Source organism: Pelodiscus sinensis, chromosome 8, assembly GCF_049634645.1.
Source record: "Pelodiscus sinensis isolate JC-2024 chromosome 8, ASM4963464v1, whole genome shotgun sequence".
Lineage (NCBI taxonomy): Eukaryota > Metazoa > Chordata > Testudines > Trionychidae > Pelodiscus > Pelodiscus sinensis.
Genome location: NC_134718.1, coordinates 41764096 through 41784806, shown reverse-complemented (window position 1 = coordinate 41784806; position 20711 = coordinate 41764096). Strand labels below are relative to the sequence as shown.

General features: G+C 46.4%; 1 protein-coding gene and 1 long non-coding RNA gene across 2 annotated transcripts in view; one reads left to right on the top strand and one right to left on the bottom strand.

Moving 5' to 3' along the window:
• LOC102462381 (protein FRA10AC1 homolog) overlaps positions 1-20711 on the bottom strand; it is a 95436-nt gene that overhangs the window by 72419 nt on the left and 2306 nt on the right. The window contains exons 2-4 of the mRNA XM_075935153.1: positions 10505-10581; positions 4742-4831; positions 4623-4668 (exon numbers count right to left, since the gene is read on the bottom strand). Coding sequence (XP_075791268.1) covers positions 4623-4668; positions 4742-4831; positions 10505-10581 — 213 coding nt within the window. The remainder of the gene's footprint in view (positions 1-4622; positions 4669-4741; positions 4832-10504; positions 10582-20711) is intronic.
• Positions 6092-20711, top strand: part of LOC142830416 (uncharacterized) — a 30042-nt gene continuing 15422 nt past the window's right edge. The window contains exon 1 of the long non-coding RNA XR_012905633.1: positions 6092-6285. This is a non-coding gene — a long non-coding RNA (uncharacterized LOC142830416). The remainder of the gene's footprint in view (positions 6286-20711) is intronic.

The following is a 20711-nucleotide window of genomic DNA, read 5'->3' as shown; positions in this document are numbered from 1 at the left end:
GAAGTATCACAAGCATGACTCTGGGGATGGTCCTGAGGCTCCCCTATTCGGTTGTCATAGGACGGGACTTCTCTGGGTTTAACAACCTGCTACCACTGGATCAAGCAGAGGAAGGTAGCTCTCTCCCGACCTTCCATGAATTTTCCCAGGACCTGTTCTCTGTGCCAGGGAAACTCTGGAAGACAAAGCGGGAGAGGAGTGCAGCTAAGAGTATGGGGACAAGAATCTTGGCCCAAAATCTGAAGCAGGTACTTGCAGTGGGAAAAGCTGGTCCGACTACTCAGAGAGTAACCCAGGAAGTAGATGAATCAGAAGCAGGACCCACCTCTTCAGGGAAGGGAACAGAGGTAGGTCCCCTTGAGCTTGGACATGTTGGACCCTCAGGGGAGACCTTTGGGCAGGATCAAGCCAATGACCTGGTTTATCAAAATGTCCATAAGAACATGGTTGATCGGGTCCCATTGGAGGGAAGAAGCAAAGGTACTGGGCCCTATTATATAATTAAGGAGGACCTGTTATATAGACTAGCCCATATACAGGAACAAAAGGTGGAACAATTCTTGGTGCCTCAAAAGCTCCAAAGGGCAGTACTGGATTTAGCTCATAGTCATTTGTTTGGGGGGGGTGGGGCATCTGGGGATAGAAAGAATCCTGGACCGGATTCTATGGAGGTTGTTTTGGCCAGGGATCTACATGGAAGTCTGGAGTTATTGAGCCTCCTGCCCTGAATGTCAGTTACATGGGACCCAACCGCACCTGAGAGCCCCACTGATACCCCTACAAATCACTGAAGTCCCCTTTGAGATTATTGCCATGGACATAATTGTCCCACTGGAGAAGTCCGTGCGGGGCCATCAGAGAATTCTAGTTGTTGTGGTCTACGCCACCCAGCACCCAAAGGCAGTGTCATTACACAATACCCTGTCCAAAACAAAAGCTACAGAGCTCATTCAAATTTTCTCTAGGGCATGAATACCCAAAGAAATCCTAACACATCAAAGAACACCCTTTGCGTCCAAGTTAATGAAGGACTTGTGTACAATGCTCCACATATGGATCCTAAGGATGTCGGTCTATGATTCCCAAACCATCAGTCTCATTGAATGGTTTAATATGTCTCTGAAAAATCTGATAAAGAAAGTGGTAAGCCGGGTCAAAAAGACTGCCATATCTCATGTTTGCCGTATGGGAAGTCCCTCAGGCTTCTACTGGGTTCTCTCCCTTTGAGCTATTGTTTGGGGGTAACCTACAGGATATTCTGGACCTTGCCAAAGAGGCTTGGGAGGAACAGCCAAATCCAGGGAGAAACATCACTGATCATGTGCTCCAGATGAGGGACAGGATAGCCACAGTCACCCCCATAGAGCAGGAACATTTAGGGAAGACACAGGAGACCCAACCAGCCTATTACAATCATCAAGCAACAACCCAGAAGTTCCAAGTGGGAGACTTGGTGATGGTGTTGGAGCCAACAGCAAAGAGTCAGCTTCTGGCCAGGTGGCAGGGCCATATGAAGTGATATAAGCCATTGGGGAGGTGGATGACAAGGTTCATCAGCCTGACCAGAGGCAGCCGGAACAAATATATCATGTCAACCTATTAAAACCCTGGTGAGACAGAGAAGTACAATTGGTTGTTCTGGGAGCACCACCCCAAGAGGAAAACCAGCAATGGCAAGTGGGAATATGCTCTGAGTTGACCCGGACCAACGAGCAGAAGTGGCTGACATGATTGAGACAAATTACGATGTATTTCTGCAAAGCCTGGTAGAACTACTGAAGTTTACCATGACATCATCACCAATCCAGGAGTGAAGGTGAAAATTAAGCCATACCGAATCCCTGAGGCAAAGTGAGGGGAGATCCAAGTTGAGGTTAAGAAAATGCTATAACTCGGAGTCATTGAGGGGTCACATAGCCAGTGGTCCAGTCCTATTGGTTTGGTGCCCAAGTCTGATGGAAACCTACAATTTTGCAATTACTTCCAAAAGCTGAACAAGTTGTCCAAGATTGATGGACAATCAATTGATAGACGAACTCCTCGACCAACTGGGAATGGCCCAGTTTCTGTCCACCCTTGACTTGACCAAGGGCTACTGGCAAATCCCTCTGGCCCCAAGAGCCAAAGAAAAGATGGTCTTTTCAACTCCAGAGGGTCTCTCCCAGTATATAGTTCTCTCTTTCAGCCTACATGGGGTCCCTACAACATTCCAAAGGCTCGTGGACAAACTATTATGCCCACATGACAAGTATGTGGCAGCGTATCTTGATGATGATGTTATCCACACCCCAGATTGGGATACACACCTAGAGAAAGTGGAGGTTGTGTTGGATATCCTAAGGAGAGCTGGGTTTACGGCAAACCCCACTAAGCGTGCAATCGAGCTAGCCGAAACTAAATACTTTGGGAATATTGTGGGAAGGGATGTAGTGAAGCCCCAATTCAACAAAGTAGAAGCAATACAAAATTGGCCCTTGCCAGCCAGAAAGAAGCAGGTCAGGGCATTCCTTGGACTGGTTGGATATTACTGCAGGTTTATTCCCCACTTCACTTCCAGGGCATATCCCCTGACCAACCTGACTAGAGCCCACAGCCCAAACATTGTAAAATGGATTACTGAGGCAGAAGAAGCTTTTACTGATCTGAAGCCCCTGACTTTAAAAAGGAGTTTATCTTGAAGACAAATGTCTTAGAGCAGGGTTGGGGGGAGGGGGGGTTGTTGTCACAAATGGTCAGGGAGGAAAAACATCCAGTCTTGTATCTCAATAGGAAGCTCCTGCCAAGGGAACAAAACTGTGCTGTGGTGGAGAGGGAGTGCCTAGCAGTAAATTGGGCCATGGGAAAAACTATGCTACTACCTCCTAAGGCAAAAGTTTACCCTTGTCATTGACCATGTACCCCTGCAGAGGATGCACGGAAACAAGGACAGGAATGCAAGAATAACCAGGTGGTTCCTGTCCCTGCAGCCCTTCCACTTCCGTGTGCAACACAGATCAGGAGTCCAGGACAGGAATGCAGTTGGCTTGTTGAGGGTACACCTTTTTCCGGCTCAAGTAGCCCAACCCCATGGTGTTGAGCAGGGGAGGGAATGTGTGGCAGCATCAGGCCAGAGGACTGCTACAGAATGGGCCTATTTGAAATCATGGGATGGTGGGCGGGCGGAGCCCGCCCACCTTCTACAAGCCCCTCCCCAAACTTATGGGAGGGACACTGGACCCATGTTCAACTGATTGCTTGGGACAAATAATGACTAAAGGGTCAAGAAGTGCGGGCTAGAGGATCAAAATAAGGGAGCCGGATGGGGACACCGAGCAGAGAACCCCGGACAGCACCCACTGCTCCTCAAAGCTGTCGATGGAGCCAGTGGACGCCGCCCAGAGGAACTCTGCCCGGATTCGTGACACAAGGAAGGAGCGGAAATAGGCCCCACAGAATGGGAGAAAGGCAACCCAAAAAGGGTAAAAGGTCTGCAGCATAGAAGCAGAGGGGGCAGGACAATTAGAAGCAGCTGGTAGGGAGCTGACCCAGGCAGATTGGGGCCAGCTGACTCCACTTCAGGTCTACTGGAGGCCTTTAAAAGCCTCCCCAGTTGGAAGGTGGGAAGGAGAGGTAGAGGAGAAACAGAGAGCAAGAAAGCAAGTGTTTGAAAGTAAACCCTAACAGCTTTAGAGCAGAAACAGCAGGGGAGGGAATCCCAGAAGGAGTGGCTGGGCTTCCTACCCCAGAAACCAGCTGCAAACCACAACCCTGGAGAAGGGGGCAAGCTGCTAGCCAAAGCAATGGCTTGGGAAAGAGGGGCCCTTGCCACACTACAATATAGTAATAAAAGGGGCTCCCAATTCCATCAAAATATAAAAACAATGTGTAAATATGCCTTTGGTTCATGGCACTGTCTGTACTCAGATTTTTGTGAGAGACATGACAAAGTAAGAACAATTCTTAAAAATGAAGACCTAGCTGTGCTTTAGAGAAAGTTAATGATAAGGCCAAAATCCACTCAGAGAAGCTAAAGAATAAGTCTGAGTAAAGAAGCACAAATGACAATTTCTCTCTATTGCAACAAAATGTGGCATCGCCAAATGCTTCCATGTTCCACAAGTGGATTGCCACAAGTTCACAAAATATACCCATATGAATCCCAACACAACTTAAAAAATAGAAATTATACTGTTTCCAAATAATGTATAATCATGGCTATATCAGGTAGAAAATTAATTCACTTCAGCTACCAAGATACTAGATAGACGCTAAGCTCTTACACAGGACTATTTGAATTACATCATGCATCATGGCAAGACTTTGGTCATTGTGACAGTCTGTACATTGACTCTAGTGCAATCAAAATGCCTTGAACTAACACCATACATGTAACAATTTAGTCTGAGATATGGAACATGGAGTTACAGCTTAAATACTAAGCATAACTAGGGAAGTTAGGCAGATCTCAAATACCTAGTTATCACTGGTGGACAGATGATCTGAAACAATGCTTAGTATCCACTGATGCACAGATCTTCCCCAGGCAACAAGCAGACTCCCCTGAATGTATCCCCGACAGGAACATGTCTCCCCAAATGAAAGAAAAGTTGAAAAGCCGACAATGAGAATGTATCAAAGGATACAGCATCCATGGCTATCAAATGAAATCTCCTATTTCTTGCTTCTTCCCTATTAAAAAATAAAAATGTTTGAGTAACAGTTCAGTTTAAATACAAAAATCTCTGATAAAACTGACTCTTACCTATCCAATTCTTCTGCTGCAATTTGTCTGTGAGCCACCTTGACCTGTTTTGCTTTCTGGAATGGTTTTGTGAGTAGGGCATCTTCATTACTAGGGAAAAAAGCGAGGAATTAATCATTCAAAAAATTTTCACATGCAATATGTTCTAGAACGCTAAAGTCATCTTGGGAAGTCAGCAGCTTAAATGCTATAAGGCAGGGGAACACAAACTGATTTTCATTGGCATGCGAGGCAGGAACTCAGCCCAACCCCTCCTCCCCTGTGCAGCCAGGAGCCTATACCATTGTTCCCTCAACATGCGAGCCCACACGGTGATACACAAAAAATCCTAATCTAAAACTGCCCACCTATGCAGCAGCACTCACTTTCCTCCTGCTTCTGGAAGGGGAGTGTCATGGCTGCACCTGTCGGCAGGGATGGGAATGTAGATGGCCTGGGGCCACGTTGGGGAATGGTTGCTCAGGCAGCTGCTCTTGCAGCTAAGGCCACGTTGGGGGCTGAGGCTGCATTATGGGGCAGCTGCCTCTGGCATTTCAGGCCTAGAACACATGGTGGGTGGGCTGCTGCCACGTCATGTTGAAGCCGTGGCCAGTCAGGTTGAGGACCAGAGGTGTTGAAAACTTGGGCATGAGGGTTGCTGCCAGGACAGTGTTGAAGCCATTGCCAGACAGGCTGGGAACTGGGGGTGTTGAAGCTTCAGCCAGATGGGTTGCTGCCAGAGGGCTGAAGCTGAGGGTGGGTTGCTGCCGGGGAAGAGGGGAGGGCGAGAGGGAGGAGGAGTTTGAAGCCACAGACGAGCAGGTTGCAGCCACCAGGGATTGGAGCCGCAGGAGGACAGGTGACTTAGAGATGGGGATGGGCTGCGGCTGCATTGGGGAGTGGCTGCTCGGGTGGCCGCTCTGGCATGCCGTAGGTCCGTGGTCCCCAACCCGGTGCCCGCGGGCGCCATGGCGCCCGCCGGGCTCTTTACATGCGCCCGCAGAGCCGTGGTCCCCAACCCGGGTGCGCTGTGCGTACCCTGGCCCCGGCGCCGGCCACGGCCTTGGCCCCGCCCCCGGGGGCACTGCGCGTGCCCTTGCCGGCTCCGGCGCTGGCCTTGGCCCCGCCCCCGGGGGCGCCGTGCGTGCCCTGGCCCCGGCGCCGGCCCCAGCCTTGGCCCCGCCCCCAGGGGCGCCGTGCGTGCCCTGGCGCTGGCCCCGGCCTTGGCCCCGCCCCCGGGCGTGCGGTGCTTACGGGGGGAGCGCCAGCCCCGGGCGCGTGGCTATGGGGGGGGGCCTCTGGCCCCGTGGCTATGGGGGGGCCCCCAGCCCCAGGCATGCGGCTGGGGGGGGCCGCCCCCGGGCAGGCAAGTGTCCCCGCCCCCTGGCGCCCGGCGGGCGAACGGCCACACCCCCGGCGCCCGACATCCTGAAAAGGTTGGGGACCACTGCTGTAGGTTGTCAAACCCAGACTCAGAGGCTTGTGTGCTGCTTGAAGTATCCAACTAAGATACCAAGACCAGAGGACTCAGCAAGGCAAAGCAAAGCCAAGGATCACACTAAATGGTAAGATCTGCATCTTAAATTATTTATTAATGAAGCTGCTGTAAGTAGGACTATTATTGACTTTAAAAAATAAAAGTAAGTAAGTTAAATCTTGGCACACCACTTCAGAAGGTTGCTGACCCCTGCTATAAGGAAAAGGTTGCTATTAGACTTGCCTCTTGTTAGGGTAAGTCTATACACTACCATACTGCATTGGTGTATATACACCACGGTTGTGTCTAGACTGGCCAGTTTTTCCGGAAAATCAGCCGCTTTTCCGGAAAAACTTGCCAGCTGTCTACACTGGCCGCTTGAATTTCCGCAAAAGCACTGACTTCCTACTGTAAGAAATCAGTGCTTTTTGCGGAAATACTATGCTGCTCCCGTTCGGGCAAAAGTCCCTTTTGTGCAAAATGGCGATCGGGGCTTTTTTGCGCAAAAGCGCGTCTAGATTGGCCACGGACGCTTTTCCACAAAAAGTGCTTTTGCTAAAAAGCGTCCATGCCAATCTAGACGCTCTGTTCCGGAAAAGCATTTCTGGAAAATCATGCCAGTCTAGATATAGCCCACTAGAATACATCTTCTGAAGACATGCAATGCTGATGGCAGTGTGCTTGTATATGTACTATAGAGTTGCTTACATCAGTATCTCTTGTCTGACAATCCTGTCATTCTACACACACACACTGCAAGGATCATGTAGGTAGACAACCAGATATGGAACCTGTTGGAGCAGTTGCTAAAAGATAAGATTGTGCTAAGTTCCTTCACACTCTATATTATGCAGGGAAAGGACAGAAATATCTCATTCTCATCTAACAATCCCTCAGTTTTTCTCTATCTCAACAGCCCCAGATAGATCTGGGATCCAAAGACGATATGTTCAAAGAACAAGAGTTTCTGTTTGGTAAGCCCTTTTTTCTTCCCTTCATGGTATTGCCCCCACAGAGCTCCACTATATTGGATTAATGAGCGCTGATCTCTCTGAGGGGTACTGCTAGTTGAAGCACTGTACTGTCCACACCAACAACTGTTCCAGGGCAAGCTAAAAATATCAAAACTTCAACAAAACCAAATGAAATAAGCTTTTTAGACTAAACTTAACTCACCAACTCACCAGTATTTTAAAGCATATAGAGATTTGTGTAACACTTCAGGTAAAAAGGGAAAGTCTAGCTCCATGGAGGCAGGCAGAGAGATAATCAGAGACCCATAAAGAAGTATTTTTATTGTCAATCTAAGGACTGTGGGACTTGAGAGGACTAAGCACACCAATTGCTCAAAAAGGCCACATGACCATACATACAACTCCTGCACTGGAGCTCTGCAGAGGCATGCCATAAAGGAGTCTCTCTGTTTTTCCCAAACTGAGAATGAGCTTTATCATGAATCAATGAAAGAAAGTGTACATATGCAGCAAACCCTCATGGGAGCACTTCCAGGAGACAAACAGAGTGTGCCAGAACAAAGGGTAGGGAAGATGATTTCTTTGAAACAGCTCTCAATGTTTAATATTTCATCTTACAACTAGAACAATATAATACATAGTGGCACATGGAAAAACAAATTAAAACTGAACTAAAAAGTCAATATTTTAATAGAATACTAAAAATTCTAAAGAGAAAAAACACCTACTTTTTAAATGGTTAAAGCACCTTAAAGGCCAGATACAAAATACAGTCAGACACTACAAAACACTTTCTCTTTATTTCTACTACAGAAAACATAAAAGGCTCCCAGAAAACATGACTGGAATGGAGCCTGACAGAAGAGGAAGGGAAGAATCACAAAAACAGATCTTTGAATAAAAATAATTCCTGAATCAATTCAGAAAAAACCTGTAGTACAGGCAGTCCCCGGGTTACGTACAAGATAGGGACTGTAGGTTTGTTCTTAAGTTGAATCTGTATGTAAGTCGGAACTGGCGTCCAGATTCAGCCGCTGCTGAAACTGATCAGTTTCAACAGCGGCTGAATCTAGACGCCAGTTCTGACTTACATACAGATTCAACTTAAGAATCCCAGGCATCCCCAAGTCAGCTGCTGCTGAAACTGATCAGCGGCTGATTCCAGGAAGCCCCAGGCAGGGGCTTCCTGTAGTCAGCCACTGGTCAGTTTCAGCAGCAGCTGACTTGGGGACGCCTGGGGCAGAGCAGCTGGGGTGCTGCTGGGTTGGTCCAGTAGCGCCGCCGCTCCTCGGCGCTACTGGACCAACCCAGCAGCACCCCAGCTGCTCTCCCCCAGGTGTCCTGATTCAGCTGCTGCTGAAACTGATCAGCAGCGGCTGAATCAGGACTCCTGGGGCAGAGCAGCTGGGGTGCTGCCGGGTTGGTCCAGTAGCGCCAAGGAGCGGTGCTGCGGGACCAACCGGCAGCGCCTCACCTGCTCTACCACAGGCCTGGGGCTTTGCTCCACGTCTCCCTGGTCTGCTGGGGGGGCGGGGCCAATAGCTGCCCCGCCCCCCCCAGCAGACCAGGGACATGGGGAGCAAAGCCGCAGCGGCGGGGTGCTGCACCTCTGAGGCTTTGCTCTAGCAAAGCCTCAGAGGCGCGGGACCCCTCCGCTTCCCAGAATTTGCTCCAGGTGTCCCTGGTCTGCTGGAGACGGTCCCCAGCAGACCAGAGGCACCGGGAGCAAAGCGGCAGCAGCGGCGGAGTCCCGCGCCTCCCCGGCTTTGCCACAGCAAAGCCTCAGAGGTGCGGGACCACTCCACCTCCCCGGCTTTGCTCCCCATGTCCCTGGTCTGCTGGAGACGGTCCCCAGCAGACCAGGGACACCCGGAGCAAAGCGGCAGCGGCGGCGTGGTGCCGCGCCTCTGAGGCTTTGCTCTGGCAAAGCCTCAGAGGCGCGGGACTCCGCTGCCGCTGCCGCTTTGCTCCTGGTGCCTCTGGTCTGCTGGGGACACCGGGAGCAAAGCCGCAGCGGCGGCGGAGTTCCGCGCCTCCACCTTCCCGGCTTTGCTCCGGGTATCCTTTGTCTGCTGGAGACGGTCCCCAGCAGACCAGGGGCACCCAGAGCAGCTTTTCTCGCCCCGGAGGTCGAGGTGGCGGGACCGCTGCACTCTGGGCAGTCCCGCTGCCTGCGAGCTCCAGGGCAAAAAAGCCCTGTTCGTAAGTGCGGATCCGACATAAGTCGGATCCACGTAACTCGGGGACTGCCTGTACTAGGAGTGACCTGCCAGGTAAGCACAGTGCCACAGCGAGAAAAAACTTCTCAATAAAAGAAGATGCTCAAACAGCAAAGTTCAGGGTCACAAAGCATAGGAACCACTAACTAAAACTAAGAAGACTGAGCTTAAACAAACATCTTAATGGCTAAATACAAGTTAACTGATCCAATTCATTGGTCTTTTGAAGCCAGGCTTAGCAGAAAGAACAGGCTGGAAGAAATTAAATAACAATCAAGCAGTGTTAGTGTTTCCTTTCCATGAGTTAGGTGTTTTAGTCCTACAAAGCCTGTTGCCACATGGCCTTGGCCATTTTGATCTCTCTCTTTGCAGCTCCACAAGTCCTGGTGGGTGGTAACAAAGTAATAGGAAATTGAACAGAGCAGCCAAAACCCAACCCTTGATGCTACTTGGAAAAACAAAGCACTCAGCTGTGAGAAATGAGAGGCACATAGACACCAGATGGATGTGGCAGAACTGATCTTTCTCAGTTGCTCCTTTGAGACAACATGCTCTGACAGGTCTGAAGAAGCAGCAGCTTAGGAATCAAATGGATATTTTTATTTTTCATGAATAGCATCGCTATGTCAGAGTTTTAAAAAAGGGGTCTTGATTATAGATAGATAGTTATAGACAGACCACACAAATAAGGGAGGTAAATGGTTAACTGGCAGGGGCTGGAGTGGCTCCCCACCTGCCACAAACAGCAGGGACAGCTCCAGCCGGCCAGGAAGAGCAGCCCCTGTCCATGGTGAACCCACCACACCCCACCTCCTGTTATACAATAGCTCTCTGGCCCTGCTCCTGGAGAGGCGGCTTTGGTGAAGACTTGCAGTATAACCCTAGAAGTGAGGTCAGCAGGGGCTGCTGGTCCTGCTCCCAGGGAGGCTTTGTTGTGGGTTCTGCAGTATAAAGCTTACTTAAGTTTTATGCTGCAGAGTCCACAGCATGTATAACTGCTAGGATTTTTAGCGGTTACACAGTTACATTTTTAAATGATTATTTTACATCCCTAACATATAGTCATTTGCACTCAAGAAATGCAATGTACAATGTTGGCATTATAATACATTACCTTTTATTTCTTTGGTTAAATTTCTCTCCGCTTTCATCATCACTAAAATCAGAATCATAACCTCCCCGGCCATGTACCTGGAAATAATAAAGAAATAAAGGAAAATTATTGTAACGCAACAAGATTAGAATCTTAGAAATGTTGTACTGGAAGAGACATTGCATGATCATCTAATTCATCCCTATGCACTGAGTTAGAACCAACTATAGCTAGATCATCCCTGATGGATATTTATTTAACCTGAAATCAGGGCTTCTTGCGCCAGAACTCTGACGCTCCCACTCAGGAATAAGACTTTTTGCGCAACTGTTCTTGCGCAAGAAGCCTCTGTAGACAGGCACCATGAATTTCTTGTGCAAAGCCCTATGGTTAAAATGGCCATCAGAGCTTTCTTGCACAAGAGAGTATCTACACTAGCAAGGACGCTCTTGCGCAAAAGCACATCTCTTGCGCAAAAGCACATGCCACTGTAGACGCTTTCTTGTGCAACTACTTTAACGCAAGAACTCTTGCACTAAAGAGTTTTTGCACAAGATCATGCCAGTGTAGATGTAGCCTAATTGCCCTAGCTATAGTTGATACTAACTTCCGTGGATTCCCGTTTCAAGTCTACATCACTGCAAGCTAGATACCTGCAAAATGGAATTACATCAATCAACACAAACTAGGTATTTTTTAATTCACGCCAGCAGAATCTACATGGGCAGTAAGAGTACAACATGTTAGTGAGCACTGCTCACTGTCAAAGACATAATAATGCAGTAGATGACTATCTGGTCAGTCTGGAGATTCCTACATTTCCACAACAATTATCCTCAGACAAACACCTGAGAAAACAAGAAATCCTAATATTTTGCCTTTCAGGTTAACAAACTTAATTCCACTGAACCTACAGGGGAATCAAAAGTCAGAGTCAACACTTTTCCAGTCTCCAAATGCTAAAAGCTCTGAATCAATTGTGGCATTTTTGCTGGGACAATCCCATATGTAACCAGGACCTAACTGTATAGTATATCAAAATTAGAATCTTGATCGCACTAAGCAGCACACGGTAGGTTTAGCACAAGCTTTGGAAAATAGGTATGATATGCTCCCAATCATAGCACTAAGTTATGATATTTGCAAATCACTCTAAGTTATTTCCCTTCTGCTATCCCTTCTTTGTCTTTTTTATTTACATTGCTGGCTCCTACTCCAAAGAGCGAGCTTCTCTATTACTCTGTACAGTGCCTAGCACAATGTGACCATGTACTTGCTTAGCCCCTACTGCTACTATAATGCCCACAAACAATAACAATAGCAGCGGAATTCATAAACAAACAGAAAGCCACATCCTGCACTAGCTATAGCTTCCAAGGTACATTCAAGAGTAGCCTCACATACCATACCATACTACATTGCAATAACCCAATCTGAAGCTCAGTGGTATAGGTAATGGTTTCTAGTTCAGTATCTGATAAAAACAGACAGTGACCTAACTACTGACAGTTGGAAAAACACATTTCTGACTGCCAACAATACTATGTGAATGTTACAATAGTGTACCTACAGTGGCTACACCCTGACAAATGTAAATATGCTAGAGAGACAATAGCATCCTCTACACATTCTTGCCAAGCTACTTGAAAGCTTGTGGACCAAATACGATTATGACGAATACCACTGTCTAGTATAGTAATGCCAACTTAAAATTAAGTAAAACAAAAAACCAGACTTTTTTTTACTTTAATTTTGTTATTTGGTTGTTGGGGAATGATTTGGATTCCCTTTCCACTCTTGGATATGAGGATTCAATTAGTAATACAGAACATCAATGGAATAAACTTGCTGTTCTTCCATCACTAAAAACCCAATTGTATTCTCGATTTCAGAAACATAAAAGAGATTGCTGAGGCATAGTTGTATCAACTCCAAGTAAACTACATATACCGAAGAGGTGCATGCACCTGTATGGATTTTCTATTTAACCATTATTATCGCTGTCCTTTATGTACTTCAGGAAACTCCCCAAGAAACTTACTATCAATCAAATAGACTACAGAGCTATTCTACATTGTTGTGGTGTCAATGTAGTCAGTGTGTGCTAGCACAGAAGCTGCAATGATGCAGTAAATCTTTCTAGTAAAGTCCAACAAAGCTCTAAACCAGTGACACTCAGACTGAGGCTCTGAAGTCCCAAGAGGCTCTTTAATATATTTCCTGCACCTTGGAAACACATGATATTGAAACATTATATTTTTGAATATATAGTAAATGAAACAACGTATTCACAGTTGGCAATGCTTATTATTAATTTGACTCCTGAATCAATGAGATTTGGCTACCAGTGCTCTATACCATTTTTTCAGAAGTAGATTGTGCTGAACAGACACTGCCATTTTTCAAGCCACTCACCTACAGGATCAATATAGATGCACTCAAGATTACATTCAACTGGAGAAGGCTCAGCCACTTCCAGGCCTCCCTCTAAAACTCTATGTAGGGCCAAGAGCAGAGTTAGACAGCCACTCTTAAAACACGGGTGATATGTCTATACTAGCAACTCACACATTGCTAAAACAGGTGGATAGGGTTGCCAGGTGACTGGTATTTTACCGGACAGTCTGGTTTTTGCACCCTCTGTCTGGTAAAAAAAAATTCAGAAAATATCGGACATGTGCAATGTCTAGTATTTTCTGTTTTTCTGGCTGGGCGCTGGACAGAAGCCTTGTGGGGGCAGGAGGGAGTGGCTGGGAGGTGGGGCCGTGATCGGCGCTGGGAGCCTGTGGTAGCGTACAAAAGCCTGGCGGGGGTGTGGGCGAGGGGAGTGGGTGGGAGTCCCAGCAACTCCCCCCGCCCGGCTTCTGCACACAACCAGTGGGAGTCCAAGGCTGGAAGGCGGGGCCACGATTGGCACTGAGAGCGTCTGGTTGTGTGCAGAAGCCGGGTGAGGGTGGGGGGAGTGGCTGGGAGGCGGGGAGCACTCGGAGCTGGGAGCCCTCAGCTGATTGCGTCTGAGGAGGAGTGATGCCTTGAGGGGGGAGGAGAAGCCCTGTCCCTGCTCCTGAGCACTGTTCAAGCGCTTTGTGGCGCTGTAGTCCAGGAGAGATGCTTGCAGGTGCTTTGTAGTTGCGTTTAGGTGCCTTCCATGGGCTCTCAGCCAAAACTAACTGGGGTGGAATTTCTGCTTCTTCCCACTGGGACACCCAAAGACCTGGCTATGGGGGAGTCACCTTCCTACCCATGGTCCCCCCATTCTTCCATTTTATTGCCCCGGGGTCTGCCTCTCTCTGCTTTGGGTAGCAGGCAGCTGCTTTGCAGAGCAGGCTCTGCTGCCTCCTCCTTTGTTCACAGCTTAGTGGCTCCTGGTAGTAGCCACACAGAATCTGTGTTCAGTGTGGGTGGGGTTTTTTTTTCCCCTCAACAAATTTTTAGCCCGTGTGTTCGATTTTTTTGGGAGACCATCTGGCAACCCTACAGGTGGACTACCCAAGTAGAAGACACTCAGGATAAAAAATGTGGCATAGACAATGCCTGAGACTAAAGAAATGCACTAGTACAATGCTAGGATGTACTTGGGGTATCAATTTTCATCTTAGACATAAAAATGAAGTACTAATCTTTGAAAGCTTCAGAGGGTAGCCGAGTTAGTCTGTAACTTGAAAAACTTAAAAAACAACTAATAGTCTAGCAGCATCTTAGACTAACAAAACATGTAGAAGGTATCATGAGCTTTCGTGGGTACAGTCCACTTCTTCAGATGACCGGAGTATTAAAAATCCAGATTCCTCTATTTATTCTAGGTTGTAGATTTTTAATACTCTGATCATCTGAAGAAGTAGATTGTACCCATAAAAGCTCATGATACCATCTACATGTTTTGTTAGTCTTTAAGATGCTGCTAGATTAATCTTGGAAAGTCGCCCATCCAAATACTGATCAGCTCTACTTTGCAGAAAGTTTGTATCAATCAAAATTTCCAAAATTCTACTTACCTAGGGCTATAAAAATATTTTTCCTACAAAACAGGTACAACATAATCAATAATTTTATTATTAATCTTCATGGGCTTTGTGCCTGGACTGGCCTTGTGCCTGGACTGGTATCATGGCAGTTTTGCAAGATTATATCATTATGGCTGTGTCTACACTGCACCCCTTTTCCGGAAAAGGGATGCAGATGAGACAAGTCGGAATTGCAAATGAAGTGGGGGATTTGAATATCCCCCGCTTCATTTGTATAAACATGGCTGCCGCTTTTTTCCAGCTCGGGGCTTTGCCGGAGAAAAGCGCCAGTCTAGACGGGATCTTTCAGAAAATAAACCCTTTCGGAAAATAAAATCCCTGATTTTAAGAGGAATAAGGGACCTTTCGGAAAAGGGTTTATTTTCTGAAAAATCCCGGCAAAGCCCTGAGCCGGAAAAAAGCGGCAGCCATGTTTATACAAATGAAGCGGGGGATATTTAAATCCCCCACTTCATTTGCAATTCTGATTTGTCTCATCTGCATCCCTTTTCCGGAAAAGGGGTACAGTGTAGACACAGCCTATATGTTTATTTTATTATTAAGGTTGTCAATTAATTGAAATTAACTCAAATGATTAATTAAAATAAATTAAACTCAAATAAAAATTAATCACAATTAATCTGTTTTAATTGCGCTATTATACAATAGAATACCAACTGAAATTTGTAATAAATATTTTGTGATGTTTTTCTACATCTCAAATATATTTATTTCAGTTACAACACAGAATATAACGTGAGCAGTGCTCACTTTATATTATTTGTGATTACAAGTATTTGCACTATAAACATGATAAATCAAAAAAAGTATTTTTCACTTCACTATTTACTAGTATTGTAGTGACACCCTTTATTGGGAAATGACACTAACAAATGTAGATTTTTTTTTTACCATAAATGCACTCAAAAACAAAACAATGTAACATTTTAGCAACTACAAATTCAAACTGTTCTACTTTTTGTTCAATCGCTAAGAGAAACAAGTTTGTTTACATTATGGGAGATAATGCTTCCCTCTTTTTATTTACAATGTTCCCATGGCACTTTTGTGGCAAGCGTTGCAAGGTGATTATGTACCACATATGCTAAACATTTGTATGCTCCATCATGCTTCTCCTACCATTCCAAAAGACATGCTTCTATTCTGATGAAACTTGTTAAAAAATGTATTAATTAAATTTGTGACTCAACTCCTTGTGGAAGAATAGTTTATGTATGTCTCCTGCTTCATGGTTTTATCCACATTCTGCCATATATTTTGTGTTATAGCCACCATCTCACATGACAATCCAGCACGTTGTTCAATTTAAGAACATTTTCATTGTAGATTTGACAAAGCACAAAAAGGGTACCAGTATGAGATTGAGGGATATAATAGTGTATTCGATTAACCAATAAGCAAAAGCTTATAGGTTAATGCTACAGACTACATGCATTTCCCTTCCCCTCCCCTTGATATTTTTTGCAGGCTGACGAGAAGCCTGGCTGAGTTCTGGCTCCCGCCGGGTCCAGAACCTACTCCTGCAGCAGCTTTGCATTTAAAGTATATTAGGAGCCAGATGGGCAGGCCACCCGGCTCATGCCAGGTCCAGGAGCTCAGATTTCTCCTCTCCTCTTAGCCAAGGGCTGCTGCCACGCCACGCCACGCCATGCTGCTACCTCTTTAACAGAGGCAGCAGCACTGGGCGACAGGCAGCCAGTCCAGAAGGGCAGCTGATTTTTAAATTGGCTCCCCTCATGGACCAGCTCCTGCCTGGCACCCTGCACTGCTGCCTCTGTTACAGTGGCTGCCAGCCCCATCCCTGGGGACTATAGAATAGTCAACTAACAGCTAAAATTTCATGAGGTTACTCAACTATTAAATTAACTGATATTTAACATCCCTAATGAGATTTCTAATGATAGCTACAGCGTATGACACAAGGTTTAAGAATCTGAAGTGCCTTTCAGAATCTGAGCAGGACAACTTGTGGAGAATGCTGTTAGAAGTCTTAAAATAGCAACACTCCAATTTGGAAAGTATAGAGTCCCAAAAAAGAAAATCAAACTTCCGCTGGTGGCATCTAAGTTAAATTATGAAAATGAACATGCAGCACTCCCCACTGGTTTGGATAATTATTGAGCAGAACCTGTCATCAATATGGAAACATGCTGTATATAAGCATCAGGTAGCATTAAAGGGCATCCCCACTGTAAGTTGCCCAGGTTTACATCCAATCCACACTAAAAGTCACTGATGCTTGTAGGAACTGATGCATTATAAATCTTACCGTTCCCCACTCTTAAGTCACGCAAAAAAAAAAATTTGCACAAATGGAAGTCAGCTGCGGGAAAATAATTCCCTGTTTTAAGTTGTTTCGCTGTAAGTCCAGTTTTTTGGAACCTATCTTGACTTATAGTAACGACAGCCAGTACCTCCCATAAATGTAAACAAACTTGTTTGACTTAATTAGGAATGTTAAATTTAGATTAACTAATTGAATAGTCAATGGGCTCTTCCATCAACTATTCGATAGTCCATCGACTATTTGATTAGCTGATTAATTTTAACATCCCTGACTCCCCCAGCACCAGCTTCTGCTCTCCCCTCTTGCTGCTTTTCTCTGATAGAGGCAGCAAGGGGGGAAGCGATTAGTCACATTACTAGTCGACTATCCATTAACCTTATGCTTATCACAAGGGTGGGCAATAATTTTTTACCAGGGGCCATTTTAGAAATTTTTGAAGTTGACCCACACTGCACCACAAGGGCTGGGGCCTCAGGCGGAAAGGATGGAGCCAGGATACTTCCTTGCTTCCCCACCCACAGGCCATGATTGGTCTGGCAGTGGGGGATTGCATGAAGTCTTTGTCCCCCCAAGGTGCCCATGACCCTGGTGGTGGGAAGAAACTTTGCATGCTTCCCCCAACTCCAGGCCAATCAGGCCTCGGGGGCAGAGGAGTACGCAAAGTCTCCTCCCATTCTGCCAGGAGCAGATGGCACTTCTAAGCTGGCTCAGGCCCAGAAGCAAGAAGCAATTCACAGCTGTTCCTCACGGGGACTCTGGGGCCAGTTTCCAGGCCGGATCCCCGTACTTTGGCAGGGGCTATTACAAGGTCCCCAGAGCCCGGCCTACAGCTGAGAGGGGGAATCTCCTCCAGGGCCAGTCCCACTGCTCCCCAGGAGCCTCTCCTAGGGCAGTGCCCTCAGCCTGACTCGGGTCCTACCCAGCCCAACCCCCATACCCCGAACAGGTAGCAATTGGGGGGCAGGTAAGAGACATGCCTCCCTCCCCCCACCCTGCTGTTCTCCCCCACACTCGGGACTGCAGGTGGAGGGTTTGGCCCTGGGCTGTTCCCAGCAGAGCTGGCTGCGATCCCTACCCAGGGAAGCTGCCACCAGCTCCCACTGTATGCAAGGTGGGGGAAGCCAGCACTGGAAGGTCAGGAGGGGGCTGAAGAGGGGCAGGGGCATATAAGGGGGGGTGAGAGGAAACGGATGTCTGAGGCAGGGGCAGGAGGGGGATGCATGAGGCACTGAAGGGAGGTTAGGGGAATTCAGGGGCAACTTATGGGGTGGATGGGAGCAGCGGTGCAATGGAGGTAAACTCTGTGGGGGAGGATCACAGGGAGGGAAAGGGGGCATGTGGGGAGAAGAGGCTAGGGAAGACTGTGGGAGTAAGAGTAGCCTGGCTGGGGAAGGGAGAGAGACAGGACAGTCTTCACGGCTGAGGACATTGGGGAGATTCCTGAATCTGCACCGTCCTTTGTGGGTGATGAATCTGAGGAACTGTCCCGGATTGAAGTGTCATTAGAGGAGGTTTTGGAACAAATAGACAAACGTAATGTTAACAAATCTCCGGGACCAGATGGCATTCATCCAAGGGTTCTAAAAGAACTCAAATAGGAAATTGCTGAGCTATTATCTGTGGTTTGTAACCTGTCCTTTAAATCAGCTTCCGTACCTAATGACTGGAAGGTAGCCAACGTGACACCAATATTTAAAAAGGGCTCTAGAGGTGATCCTGGCAATTACAGACCGGTAAGTCTAACTTCAGTACCGGGCAAATTAGTAGAAACAATAGTGAAGAATAAAATTGTGAAGCATGTAGAAGAACATAATTTATTGGACAAAAGTCAACATGGTTTCTGTAAAGGGAATCATGTCTTACTAATCTGTTAGAGTTCTTTGAAGGGGTTAACAAACATGCGGACAAGGGGGATCCAGTAGATATAGTATACTTGGATTTTCAGAAAGCCTTTGACAAGGTCCCTCACCAAAGGCTCTTGTGTAAATTACATGGCCATGGGATAAGAGGGAAGGTCCTTTCTTGGATTGAGAACTGGTTAAAAGACAGGAAACAAAGGGTAGGAATAAATGGTAAATTTTCAGATTGGAGAGGGGTAACTAGTGGTGTACCCCAAGGGTCAGTCCTGGGACCAATCCTTTTCAACTTATTCATAAATGATCTGGAGAAAGGGGTAAGCAGTGAGATAGTAAAGTTTGCAGATGATACAAAACTGTTTAGGATAGTCAAGACAGAAGCAGACTGTGAGGGACTCCAAGAAGATCTCGCCAAACTGAGTGATTGGGCAACAAAATGGCAAATGAAATTTAATGTGGATAAGTGTAAAGTAATGCACCTCGGGAAAAATAACCCCAATTATACGTACAGTATGATGGGGGCTAATTTGGCTACGACAAATCAGGAAAGAGATCTTGGAGTTATCGTGGACAGTTCTCTGAAAACTTCCACCCAGTGTGCAGCGGCGGTCAAAAAGGCAAATAGAATGCTAGTATTTATTAAGAAAGGGATAGAAAATAAGACCCAGAATATCTTACTGTCCCTGTATAAAACTATGGTACGCCCACATCTTGAATACTGTGTACAGATGTGGTCTCCTCACCTCAAAAAAGATATTTTGGCCTTGGAAAGGGTTCAGAAAAGGGCAACTAAAATGATTAGGGGTTTGGAACGGGTCCCATATGAGGAGAGGTTAAAGCGACTGGGACTTTTCAGTTTTGAAAAGAGGAGACTGAGGGGGGATATGATAGAGGTCTATAAAATCATGAGTGGTGTGGAGAGGGCCGATAAAGAAAAGTTATTTATTAGTTCCCATAATAGAAGAACTAGAGGACACCAAATGAAATTAATGGGTAGCAGGTTTAAAACTAATAAAAGAAAGTTCTTCTTCACACAGCGTGTAGTCAACCTGTGGAACTCCTTGCCAGAGGAGGCTGTGAAGGCTAGGACTATAATAGAGTTTAAAGAGAAGCTAGATAATTTCATGGAGGTTAGGTCCATAAAAGGCTATTAGCCAGGGGATAAAATGGTGTCCTTGGCCTCTGTTTGTCAGAGGCTGGAGAGGGATGGCAGGAGACAAATCGCTTGATCATTGTCTTCGGTCCACCCTCTCTGGGGCACCTGGTGCTGGCCACTGTCGGTAGACAGGATACTGGGCTCGATGGACCTTTGGTCTGACCCAGTACGGCCGTTCTTATGTTCTTATATGTTCTTATGACAGGGGTGGACAGAAGGAGATGGGGAAGATACAAGGGTAGCTGTCCCACCCCAAGGGGCAGGAGTGGGGGGAGGGCAGAGGTGACTGGTGGTGACACTTGTGGGCACCAGCTCCTATGCCCCTGACAAAATTTCAGATGCTACATAGGGTGCCCCACATGCCCCCTGACCCTGTAGGTGCCCCCTTCCCTCCCACCCCAGCAGCCAGAGGGGAATTCTGTGGATTTTTTTTAAGTGTTGTAGATATCTGCAAACTGATCCCTTGCACATGTACTGTGTGCATACAGATGTGATGTAATGTATGACCTCTTAAAATTAATTACCATAATGAATATGCAAAGAAAACAGTCTGCCAAAAGCTTATGAATGGGTTTGCCGGTCCGTGGTATAAAAAGATTGGAAATGACTATTCTTAATGACCTCTGATCAAAAAGTAGGACTGGGTGGACGTGTATGCTCTAAATGTTACTTTTTTTACTTTCGAGTGCAGTTATATTAAAAAAAAAGCACTACATTTGTAAACTTTCATGATGTAGAGATTGCGCTATAGCACTTTTATAAGGTGAGTCAAAAAATACTATTTTCATATTATACTGAAAATGTTTACAATGAAAATGTTTGTAATAAAAATAATATAAAGCAAGCACTGTACACTTTGTATTGTGTTGTAATTCAATTAATTGTTGTAAATTGCTATTTGAAA